Below are 12,843 nucleotides of genomic sequence, written 5' to 3'. Positions count from 1 at the left end.
TGAAACCTGAATCCAGATCGGGTCCAAATTTTGCAAATGGCCCATATATGTATCTATATAACAAGCTGAACCAAATCCGCAGCTTCAGTACTCCTGAATATTGGGATCTGTATAATTGTCATCCTGATCTAATTATTATCGCTTGAATCCTTCACTGATCCTTGCAAGAAGTTATGATTGGTAGTGTTTCCATGGAGTAAATCTGCACTACTGGCAGTCAAAAAAACAGAACTGCTAAATACAAATCTGAAAACATTTGCACCTGGAATTTAAAAAAGGCTTGGATTGGAAACAGCCTTAACTTCGGTTTTAAAATTGCCAAACCAAAACTTGAGTGACAAGCCTTTGCAAAACCATGGTCTCTTCAGCCTATCTCTAGCTGTAGTGGTCTCGTGTCCAGTACAGAGAAGTCTCCATCTTGGCCAAGCTTGAAGAAAAAACATAATTTTGTACTCTACTGAGCAGACTGACCAAACCTTGTAGAGGTCCTGGGCACTTGCACATCCCATTTATGACAATGGAAAGTTCATGTGATTAATATCAATCTGCGTTTGGCATAGATAAATATAGGCCATGCAGAGGGGCACCCATGTCACAAAGCAGAGTACTTTACCTGGAACTCCAGTTAAATATAATGATAAATGATAAAGACACTTAAGCATCTGATTAGATACAAAAATTACTGGGCCATTAGAGTTCTGCCAACAAAGGAGAAACTGATTTAATCTCTTTTAGAGAAACATTTGTTCTTCTTTGAGTGCTTGCTCATCTCCATACCATGTTAGGTGTGTGTGCTCGCCACATGCACCGGTGCTGGAAGTTTTCCCCTCAGTGGTATCCATAGGGGACTGGCTCTGGTGCCCTCTGGAGTGGCATGCCTATGCACTGGTATAAGGAACGACGACATCCCCACCCATCCCCTTCAGTTCCTTCTTACTGCCAGTGACGGTGCTGGAATGTTGTCTTGCTTTGGCAAGTGTTTCTTCCAGTGGTTTTTTTCTTCTCTACCCATTGTGTACATCATGAGTTACTTATCTAACAGCTATATAACTAGTATCAGATATGTCTGACCTGGGTTGGGGAGCCCACCTCAGAGCACTAGGAACTCAGGGTTTGTGGTCCCAGGAGGAACTATCATTGCACTTCAACATCAGGGAACTCAGGAACATCAGTTTGGCTTTTGAAGTACTCCTTTCTCAGGTGTTCAGTTAAGTGGTACAGTTGTTGATGGACTACACAGCCTCCATGTTCTATGTCAACAGACAAGGGGGAGCAAGGTCAACAGCCCGCTGTCAGGAAGCCCTCCATCTGTGGTACTTCTGTATCCAGCATGCCATCCACCTAGAAGCTCTGCATCTCCCCGGAGTCTGAAACATGCTAGTGTATCACCTCAGGAGGTCATTCTTTTCTCATCAGAAGTGTTCCCTTCACTCAGAGATCATCAGGATGATCTTCCAGAAGAAGGGGATTCCCCAAGTGGGCCTGTTTGCCACCAGGCAGAACAGGAAATATCACCGATTCTGCTCCCTACAAGGTCTCAACAGCAGCTTGCTTTCCCACGCATTTCTCCTGTCATGGATGACTTCTTCTGTTCAAGTTGTGAACGGCATTTGAAAGCACCTTTAGACACCAGACAATGTAGTTTCCTCCAGCTGAGAGGAAGAATATTTTTTATTCTACTGTTCCTGATATAGAGGGGAGATATGTCCCCCATTTATACCCCTTGCTCTCCCTTTTGTGAGCCTTACTGGTGTGATAAAGTCCAGGGATTGCCCATACAAACACAGACCTGAAGGTTCTCATGCAGAATATTCTTTGTATCCAGTCCTATACCCTTATAGTATATAATCTTGTCCATTTTGGGCTCCTTGGGGTATGCAAAAATCTAAGACAACTTCCTCCCCTCCAAACCCACCCAAGTTAGATCTCCCTCTCCTTTAAGACATCTTAAATCTACTCAAGAGGATCTGTTAGCCCAGTCTCATAGATAGCACCAACAGGAACATGACAATGAAGAGAAATAGCAACAGGAGATAAGATTAGTTGATTCCAGCAACAATATCTTACTCCTCACCTGCTGAGGCACTGATCCCTGCTACTTCTAGCCAGCTGGGTGATTTTAAGATTTACAATGCATGACAGACACCTCACAAATTCCAGTGGAGGTGGCATAAGAAAAGTCCCACAAATGACAGGACATTCTGCATGCCTGGTAGGGTTGTTGGCCTATCAACAATGAGTTGTTAGAACTGCCTAAGGACCTGAGCCAGTAAGTGTTATCAAGCACTCTGAGTATTTTTATACCCACCCAGTCCCTGGATCCCTGGTGGTTGTAGCAGCAGTGCGTGAAACATCTAAACGTCAAGGGCCTCCAATTCTGATACCAAAGAGAAGAAACTTTATTTATTTGTCAGGAAGGTCACTATTCAGCTTGCCTCCAGATGTGCATTTCAAATTTTCAGACACTTATGTTGAAATGTGACTGGAATCACAAATCATAGAGAAGCTTCAGAATGAAAGAGAGCAGCTGAGATTCCTTAGTGTCTGAAGGGTAGTTAGCTTGAACATCTTGGCTGGTTGCTTTTAACACTTCTGGCAAGGCTGATTCCCCACTCTGGCACTTTGAGTGCAGAAGGTGGGGGCCCGCAAGGATTCTAAAAATTAATACTGGCCACTCCAGGCTGGTATTAAACTCCCAAGGTTACAGCTTTTCTCTGACCTTGGATGGGTAGATTCTGCCACAACCCAAGTGTAAAAAACCCCTTTGGGAACCCAGGAAGAGCACTTGGGAATTCCTTCCTGTGGGGTACCCTCAAGCCCTTCCCCCCCTACCCTCAGCCTGGGGAAGAGCTGAGAAAGAAAAACAAAGGAAATCAGCTGTTGCCACCAGCTAATTAAACAACATGTGCACAAACCTCTTAGGACACAAAAATCCAATCTTGTTCTTAAAAAAGGTAAATTTTATTAAAAACAAAAAGAAAGAAAATACATTGGAACTTAGGTTATTGCTAGATTTAAAAAGAGCAAATTTTATAATTAACCATCAAGAATGGTTTTCTTGAGGTCCAGCTTAATGGTTACAAGCAAAACAAAAGCACTTGGGGGTTAGCACAAAGGAGTCCACAAGCCATAAAGAAATAAAAAGAAATAAACCTAATCATGTCTTCCTAGACATGTCCTGATCTACTTATGTATCTGGGGTTTCAAATGAGTAGTTTCTAGGTATACGCTGATGATTTTTCATACCTGGCTCAAAGCTTTTTACAGCATAGTTCCAGCCCTGTCCCTGTGAAGGGTTAAAATGTATTGCTAATGTAATAACCTGGTATATGGATTTGTGTATAGGCCTAAAGTTTAGAGTTTGGTTAAAAGGTTAAAGCAAATAATAATTAGCTAAGAGAAAGCAAATAATAATTAGCTAAGAGAAAGCAAAATAACCAAAAATAACCTTGCTTTTGCTAAAATATGCCTGGTTAGCAAAACACCAAATGTTGGGGGCAATAATTGTTTTATTTAATGTTGCAAATAAAACAAAAAAGCCCTGTTTTTGTTGTTAGGGTTTTTTTGTAGGAAAAAAACATTTGCACATTTAATTTTGAGTTTATAAAAGGCTTAAGCATGTTAATATAAGATATGGCTTTTTTTTTTAAACCAATGTTTGCCCTAAAACACAAATAAACAACTTGAAAAACAATTTTATTGCCATATGCTTTCACTGTTTCTTTGCTTTTACCCTTAAATATGTATCCGTTAAACAATCAAAGAAGCTACTTCATTCCTATGAACCCCAAATCAAAATTCAACATATATATTTTATACTAATACATTTATTAAAGTACTAGTTAAATGTTAATTTGTTAACTTAAAACCATGGGCAAAAACATTATGTAACCTTTGACCATTGGCTACTGTGCTGTCATGTCTTGCTGCTAAACCTATCCAGGAAAGTAAAACTGCCTACCCCGTCACTTTGCCCCGCCCGTGGAAAATCCATATATTCCATTGTAATCAATTAATTAACAGTGTCTCTAAGCCTAATAAGCAAGGTAACACTGCATCAGCGCTGTACGTAATAAACTCCTGTGCTTAACCTCTACACAGTGTCATTCACTTCACAAATTTATGTCCTTCACCCTGCTCTCCAGGAGAACAACACAGACAGACAAAAGGGGAGTCTTGTTTCAATTTAAAAAGTTCTAGCCTTCCCACTGGCTCTTTTGGTCGGGGGCCCACTCCCTTCCTTTTACCTATGGACTTTTTAACCCTTTGCAGGTAAAGCAAGTAGAGAACAGCTACTAACAGGGAGTTTATAACCAACTAGCTGGCTGGCTGGGTGTCCATAAAAGGTAGCTCCCCCCCCCCCTTCATTTATCATATCTTCTGGTATGACCACTTCCATTGCAATGGCTCCAATCTTCTGGAATACTTTGGGAAGTCCAACTAACCATCGAGGATCTCCCATTTGAAAGTTACAAACTGTTTAATGCACCAACTGACAAAGCCTTTAATTCATTCAAGGACCTGAGAGCCACCCTCCAATCACTGAGCATATACATATCAGCCTCAACAAGGATATAGACCAGCCCTCAAAGTTCCAGCAGACGGATGCCCTCTACCTCTTATTATTACAATCTCAGAGAACATCAGAACCGTGCAAGAAACAGAGGTTTCAGCACAGAAGGTCCTCTGCCTCTTCTGTTGCTAATTCTGTGGCTACCTCACAGCAGCAGGTTGTATGCTAATCAGATCCATTTCAGAATCTATACATTGGAGACATCCCAACAGATTAACTGTCACTTCAAATTCCTGATGGTGAATCTGGCCATCACAAGTACCTTACTGGATCCCCAAGACTGGTTTGCAGCTCTTAACCAGCAAAATGTCTACTTTCACATTTTTTCATCTGGCCCACAGGAAATGCTTCAGATTCTGTATAGGGATGCCTCATGACCAGTCCTGCCCTTTGTTTTTTCCACAGCACCAAGGGTATTTCCCAAATGCTTGGCAGTTGTGGCAGCTTATATTAGGAAACAAGGGGCCCAGGTATACCGATACCTCAACAATTGGCTTATCTAAGGAAGATCACCCAAACAGGCAACCAACTTCATTCACTTGATCAGAGAGCTTTTTACTACACTGGGACTCAAGATCAGCAAAGGAAAATCCAACTATTGCTGACTCGAAGTATAGAATTCACAGGAGCTATGTTAGTCAATCTCAACAAGAGCTTACCTACCACAGGAGAGGGTCTGCTCCATAGTGAGCCTCTGTGATTTTCTGCAAGCTCACCCAGAGCTATGTATATGAACATGTCTCAGACTTCTGGGTCACATGGTGTCATAAAAATAAAGGGAAGGGTAATAACCACCTTTCTGTATACCGTGCTATAAAATCCCTCCTGGCCAGAGGCAAAACCCTTTCACCTGTAAAGGGTTAAGAAGCTAAGGTAACCTCGCTGACACCTGACCAAAATGACCAATGAGGACACAAGATATTTTCAAAACTGGGGGGGGGGGGACAAAGGGTCTGTCTAGCTGTCTGTCTATCTGTGATGCTTTTGCCAGGAACAGATTTTGTTTAATGGCTGGTAAAATATGCTGTGCTGAATGGAATGTATATTCCTGTTTTTGTGTCTTTTTGTAACTTAAGGTTTTGCCTAGAGGGATTGATTCTCTGTGTTTTGAATCTGATTACCTGTAAGGTATTTACCTTCCTGATTTAACAGAGGTGATTCTTTTATCTTTTCTTTAATTAAAATTCTTTTTTTAAGAACCTGATTGCTTTTTCATTGCTCTTAAGATCCAAGGGTTTGGGTCTGTGTTCACCTGTACAAATTGGTGAGGATTTTTATCAAGCCTTCCCAGGAAAGGGGGTTTAGGGCTTGGGGGGTTATTTTGGGGGAAGACGTCTCCAAGTGGGCTCTTTCCCTGTTCTTTGCTTAACACGCTTGGTGGTGGCAGCATAGTGTTCAAGGACAAGACAAAGTTTGTACCTTGGGGAAGTTTTTAACCTAAGCTGGTAAGAATAAGCTTAGGGGGTCTTTCATGCAGGTCCCCACATCTGTACCCTAGAGTTCAGAGTGGGGAAGGAACCTTGACACATGGCCTTCTGTAACTGTCACACAGCATGCAACACTCAATGCAAGAGTGGTTGCAATTAGTATACTTACTAAACAAGCACTAGATGTACATGGAGATAAAGGTCCAACAAGAAGTCCTCTCTTCATTACAATTGTGGAAGAACCCATTTTATGTGTGCAACAGAATACCTTTTGCTGCACCTCTGCCTAATAAAATACTGGTGATAGATGCCTCCGCTCAGGAATGTGGCGCTCATTCAGGTCACCTTCATACTTGGGGCCTATGGTCCTCTCAGGAAGCTCATCTCCACTGAAACCCTAGAGCTCAGAGCTATCTACATGGTAAGGCATTTCTATCCTTGCTACAGGGATCCATGATCCCAGTGGTGATGGACAATACAACTGCAGTGTAGTAGGTCAGCAGACAGAGAGGAGCAGGGTTACCCCCTCTCTGCCAAGAAGTCATTCACCTGTGGGCCTTGTGCATTCATCATCAAATCACACCCATGGCTCTGCATCTTCCAGACTTACAAAATGCCCTAGCAGATAACCTCAGCAGACAATTTCCAGACAGCCATGAATGGACTGTCAAAGGCTCAATTCTGAAAAACATCTTCACAGGTAAGGATGTGCAAAAATAGACTTATTTGCCACAAACCAGAATAAGAAATGCCAAGTGTTCTGTTCTAGAAGTGGTTTGAGCCTAGGCGGTCTGTCAGATGCCTTTCTCATTTTATGGACACCAGGACATCATATATGCCTTACCACCCATTCTATTGATATCAAGGTTTCTGAGGGAACTCAGGCAAGGTTCAGCCTTAATGATCATGGTAGCCCCAGTTTGGGTCAGATGATTCTCCTCCAATCACATTACCTGTACTACCCAACGTGATTTTGCAAAACAAAGATCAGATCTTAAAACAATATCCTGCATCTTTATATCTGACAGCTTGGATGCTGGCTAGCTGACTGCCAGTGAAAGAAATTGTTCAGCTGAAGTCCAGAACATCTTAGTATAGCAGAAAAAACTCTACTAGACTGACCTATACAGCAAAGTGGAAGAGGTTTTCTGCTTGTGCAGCATGACATCACCTTTGAGTCTCCTGTTACTGCTATTTTGGATTATTTGCTAGCACTAAAACATTTGGGATTATCCACCAGATCCCTAAGAGTATATTTAGCAGCAGTATCAGTACATCCTCCTCCTATTCAGGATCATATCCTATTTTCCCTTTCTAAAGTTGCTAGATCTTTTAAAGGCTTCATTTGTGTGTTTTTCCCCTATCTGGGAACCCCCTTCTTGAGACATCAACATAGTAGTAACTGGGTTAAAAGGACTTCCTTCTGAGCCCCTGTCAACTTGTTCTTTATACAGTCTTTCTATGAAGATTGCCTTTTAGATGCTCAAAAAGAAAAGGAGAGTACTTGTGGCACCTTAGAGACTAACAAATTTATTTGAGCATAAGCTTTCATGCTATTACATCTACTCAGAGGTCCTTTTTTAAATAGTTATTTTCATTATTCTGATTTAGTAATCGATAGTAGACCCCTACAATGAGGTTACCCATATTTTTTTATTCTTTTTATCTTTACCCAGAGACTCTCAACTGGTCTGCTCCTTCTGGACCTAAGAACACGTGTGTGTGTGTATATATATACACATACACACATACCAAGTCTCAGTGATGCCAGTTGTCATAATTTAGTTTATGTACTAATACTTCCAGTTCTTCCTGTTTGTTACCCATACTTCCTGCATTTGTGTGTAGACATCTAAGATGTTGAGCAGATTCCCTCACTGATTTTCATCTTGTTGCTCCTATGACCCTATTTTAATTTTCCATGCCTCCTGCCCCTCCCCAACATCTAACCCTCTTTTAAAGTTGTCTTTTGTTTATACTTACTCACCTGCCCCCACTGAACCTAGTTTAAAGCTGTCCTCACTAGGTTGGTGAGTCGGTGCGTGAAGATGCTCTTCCCCTGCTTGGTCAGGTGGGCCCCATCTCTTCCCAGCAGACCACCTTCCCAGAACAGTATCTCATAATTGACGCTTCTGATGCTTTCCCATCGACACCATCTATGCAGCCATGCATTCATCTCCAGGATGCACATGTCCCTTCCTAAGCCCTAACACTTAACTGGGAGGAAAAATGGACAAGAACACAGACATTTTTCTTCTAAAAGTTTAGTACAGAAAATAAATTAGACTAATCTTATATATATTACTAATATACATACACAGATAGCAGACTAGTTCTCCTTTAGCACTTCTAATTAACAAGTTGTTTTGTCTTTTATATTCAGCTTTTTATTTTCCTCAGTGAAGAACTATTACAAATACTGTGGATTTCCAAATATTATGTTGCAGTATGTTGTGATATTTATTCCTGTTTATGAACTCTCATAGGTTTCAGAGACTACAGAATACAAATTATCATATCTTTAAAGGGTGAATAAAATGTTTTAAATGTAGCTCACATTTATTTGTAGTTCTGTTTATCCACAAATGGATGACAATTTTGGTTTCTTTTGCCTTCTCAGTTTGAGTATATTTCAAAATTACAAAACGAAATAAGGCAATACAGTGTAATATAGTGTAGTAGAGTGGTTTTATTTTTTTTAGGAGCACAAATTTTCATGAAAACACGTAGCCTCAGCTGGTCTTATGGAAATAAAACTGAATATTTAAGCATATAAACATTCTGCAAGGTACACCTGATTCTAATATAGTTTCAGATTCTTTTAGTTGTGTGGCAGTATTCTGAACAGAATGGCCATGTTAAAATGGCAGAAACATGACTGTAAAGTAAACGTTATATTCATTTCAGTCTGCATGTTGCTAGTGACAGGTGCTCAATGGTTGTCACTACCCTTGTCAGCACAGAGAATCCTTTGACATTAAAGTCCCCAGTTCAATCCTGATACTGTGTGACTCTATTGGCAGATCCATCAGGCTGTAGCTGATCAGTGAATGTCAGAGCTGTTGCTGTTCTTCTGCAGTGTCACCTGTCCCTAGTGTTTTTGGTTTGGCCTTGCTTGTTGTTTGAACTTACCACACTTTCCAACAGCTCTCCTGTGGGAAATGAACTGATAGGTCATGGGAATATAGGTATCTTTAGGGCATGCAAAATCTCATCCAAAGTGACTTACATAAAGGCTTGTAATGATTACCTTGGCTTAGAGTCAATCAATGGTTAGAGTGCTTAGGGACTCATTAAATGGCATTTGTGGTGTCTGTAACCTAGGTTTTGAGCTGTATTTCAGGGAAAGTGGTGACAGCCTTTAATGTCTAATTGACCTCTTCTCTTTGATTCACTTTCCATATTTGCCTCTGATGTGGTCCCCAATGGCAGCAAACAGCACTGCTCAGCATTCTGAACTTCTGTTCAGAGCTTCAGCACCTCAGCCTTGGTAGCTGTGTCATGGTAAGTAATTGAAGTCGTGTTTGTGTGTGAGAGAGAGAGATGACTGAGACTGAACTTACTTTTCTTTGTTTACAAAAGTATTAAAAGATAGTTTACTTCATTTGCTTATCTAACATTAGCCTTTATTCCTATAGGGCAAAAATGAATGTGTGTGTGTTTATAGGGACACTGGCCAGTTTTGCAGGCCTAAAATTTAGCTCACCATCTCCCCACCCCTGACTATTTGTAAAGTGAATGCAGTTCTTCATATGTTTCCAAAATTAATGTTTAATGTTCATTTTTATTTAAAACAAATATACATTCTTGGAAGCCTGACACTCATGAACGACCCTACAGTAATAAATCTCTGTGTATACAGAATGAGTTAGTTTGAGTGGAGATATTTTTAGTCACAGGCTTCCCAGGGCTAAGTGGGTTTTTTTTGTTACTTAAAAAAAAAAAAAAAAAAAAAGGAATTGCTGATAGAGAGGTCCTTCCTAAACAATGTTGTACCTGAATGCCAGAGGCAGACATAGAGGGGGCCTTATTTTTCAGCTGTCTATGGCTATAAATACAGCAGAGTACTTAATATGCGACTTGATGGGCTTCTCCACCCAATCAGGAAGCAAAAGAAAGGAAGAGCTGGATAGACCTCCCTCAGTTGGCTTAGCAGAAACTGGAGGGAGCATTACCAACTAGCTCTTCCAACAGTCTAGACTTCCTATCACTCCTTTGATAGTGGGTTATACTGCCCATACAATGGCTCACTTCTTCATTCCCCCTAACTTCCATAGTGGGGACTGGCAGTGCTTCGCTGAAGGCTAGATCCAGATTCAGCCTTTGTTCAACCTTGAAAAGGGATGAGACTTATTCTTCTGTCCATATGCAGATGTATGAGCACTGTTTATTTTATTAAGTGCCATTAAACCACCAATAGCTCTGTTGTTATCCCTCCAATTGCCCCTTTATATAAGCAGGACAGACCACTGTCAATGAAACTTAATTACCCTTTAGGGGGAAAAACAGCTCTTACAAAAAATGCGCTAGCAATGTAAAAAAGAATGTTGAGAAGAAAATCAGTTTTGGTTTTAGATTTTAATTGGTCTTTCTTATTCAGAGTGTAAATTTTAAAATCAAAAAAAGTTTAAAAACTGATGGAAAATTTACCTTGCCATTGTCTTTTTTAAAAAAACAGAATGAGACCTGTCCAATGTGGTGGTGAACTCCTCTCCAAATTCCTTAGAAATGAAAAACACTGAAGACCAATCAATAGATGTATTAGCAAACAAAGCTGCTTGGGTATAACTGGAAATAACGATATATAAGAAATGGTGCTTGTTTTCTTCACAGATTGAAGACTATGACCTGATAGCGAGTATGATGGGAGCAAAGTGCAAAAAACTGCGTACTCTGGATTTGTGGAGATGTAAAAACATTACTGAAAATGGAATAGCAGAACTGGCTTCGGGATGTCAGCTCTTGGAGGAGCTTGATCTTGGTTGGTGCCCTACACTACAAAGCAGTACTGGCTGTTTCACAAACCTTGCGCATAAGCTCCCAAACTTGCAAAAGCTCTTTCTTACAGCCAACAGGTCTGTGTGTGACACGGACATTGAAGAACTTGCCGCTAACTGTACTCATCTTCGGCAGTTGGACATACTGGGTAAGGAAACACATGAATAATTGCATTATTGTTTTTTCATATGCTGTATCCTCGTAGGAAGCGAGAACTAGATATTGCATAAAATAAGACTTAGTTCCAGATCTTAAATATTCTTTAAAAAAATAAGTCCCAATACAATAAAATTAAAAATTACTAAATTGCTCTAAGGTCCCATTTTGACTTAATCAGCCATATGGCTTGACTTAGTTTGGCAAGCAGTTTCATAAAGGTAATATTAGAGTAATTTAGTATTCTAATAAGTTGGTATTTTTAATAGGATTTTTAAGAGTTACAAATTCTTAAAGCTTGTTTGGCTGAAAAAATCCTTGTGGATAATGTCACTGGTTTTCCTATGCCTTTTTTTCCTTTTATGGTATTTGTATGGAGTATGATAGACTACATTTATAAAGTGTGAGTCTTTTGATCAAATAAGCAGACTTTTCTTGCAGAATACACATCAGGCAGAATAGAATCATATTCTCCATTGTTTTTGTCACTTTTACTAGAAGATAATGTCTCTTTTAAAGTTAAAAAGTACTTTACAATGCAATTTACTTGTGTTTTCCACTGATGCAGAAAGGAGAAAAAATAACTTTTTGCAAAGCTTAAATTTCTAGCCCTTTCTAGCTCTTACAGATGGTAGTACCTTTCACAATCTGAAGTAAAATATGCTTTAGACTCTTGAATGAGGAATTTGTGAAGGGAAAAGAATCTCTACAAAAGGTTACATTAATCCTGTTAGACTGCAACATGTGGTTTCATTATTTAAAATGGTGGAAAACTGCACACACTGTCATCAGCAAAGATTTCCTTTTGGTTCTTGTACATTTGATGAATATTTTCATGGGTTTAGTTGAAAGAGGAAGATAGAAGCCTAAAAGGAAGCAATTAAATTAATGCAATATGAGAAAGTCATGAGAAGAACAAGTTTTAAAATTGATTCTGCAAGAGGCTGAGAATCCTCCATTCGCATTGCCTTCAGTAGGTGGTTAGAGCTATCATAATCTCACAGGACTGGGCTTCGCGTGTGCAAGAAAATTTACAACATGGCTTCTAATTGTTGAATACCCCTTTATAGCTCATACATAAATACCATATAACATGGTTTCATGCTGTTGACCTATGGCCAACATCCAACCAGCATTAGGAAGAAAGGAAAACAGGTGAAAGTTCACTCTTCCCAGAACAAATTGATCAAAACCTAAACTTGTATGTGTTTTGTAGTCTGTGTGACAGGTTGCTTCCCTTAGGATGCTACTGAGTCAGCCTATTCTGCCAGCCTGGGTCCTCTTTACCTGGCCTTGCTGGGTTAGGCTTACAAGCCTCTTCCAGCCAAACACATACGCAGGGCCACACCCAGCTGCACAAAGAGACAGAGATCTGCTCTGAAAAGATTCAGCCTTAGGGGCTTGCTCCAACACTCTGGTGCCCACTCCTTTTTAGGGATACAAACCCAAAGGTTTTATGAAATTCGCCCCCTCCCTCAATGTGGAGGCAGATATGCACCACAACTTCACCCCCCTCCCCCCAGTTAGAAATTACATAAACTGGATTACATTATAAACAAGAAATAAGTTTTTTAACTACAGAAGGTGAATTTTAAGGGAATATAAGAGATAACAGACAGAACAGATTACTGAGCAAATAAACCAAAGTCCACAAGCTAAGATCAATATACTTAAGAAACAGGTTACAAA

The 12,843-nt window shown here is 40.1% G+C and overlaps 1 protein-coding gene across 7 annotated transcripts in view; it reads left to right on the top strand.

Annotated features, from left to right (window-relative positions):
- The window catches only part of FBXL4 (F-box and leucine rich repeat protein 4), a 119,129-nt gene that overhangs the window by 91,561 nt on the left and 14,725 nt on the right, over nt 1-12,843 (top strand). For all 7 annotated transcript variants that reach the window (XM_073336823.2, XM_073336827.2, XM_073336821.2 and 4 more), the window contains 2 exons: nt 9,433-9,504; nt 10,834-11,146. In XM_073336823.2, the coding sequence (XP_073192924.1) occupies nt 9,433-9,504; nt 10,834-11,146 (385 nt within the window). The remainder of the gene's footprint in view (nt 1-9,432; nt 9,505-10,833; nt 11,147-12,843) is intronic.

The sequence above is a fragment of the Lepidochelys kempii genome, chromosome 3 (assembly GCF_965140285.1).
Source record: "Lepidochelys kempii isolate rLepKem1 chromosome 3, rLepKem1.hap1, whole genome shotgun sequence".
NCBI lineage: Eukaryota > Metazoa > Chordata > Testudines > Cheloniidae > Lepidochelys > Lepidochelys kempii.
The sequence above is the reverse complement of the archived record's forward strand: the minus strand, read 5'-3'. Positions and strand labels throughout refer to the sequence as shown.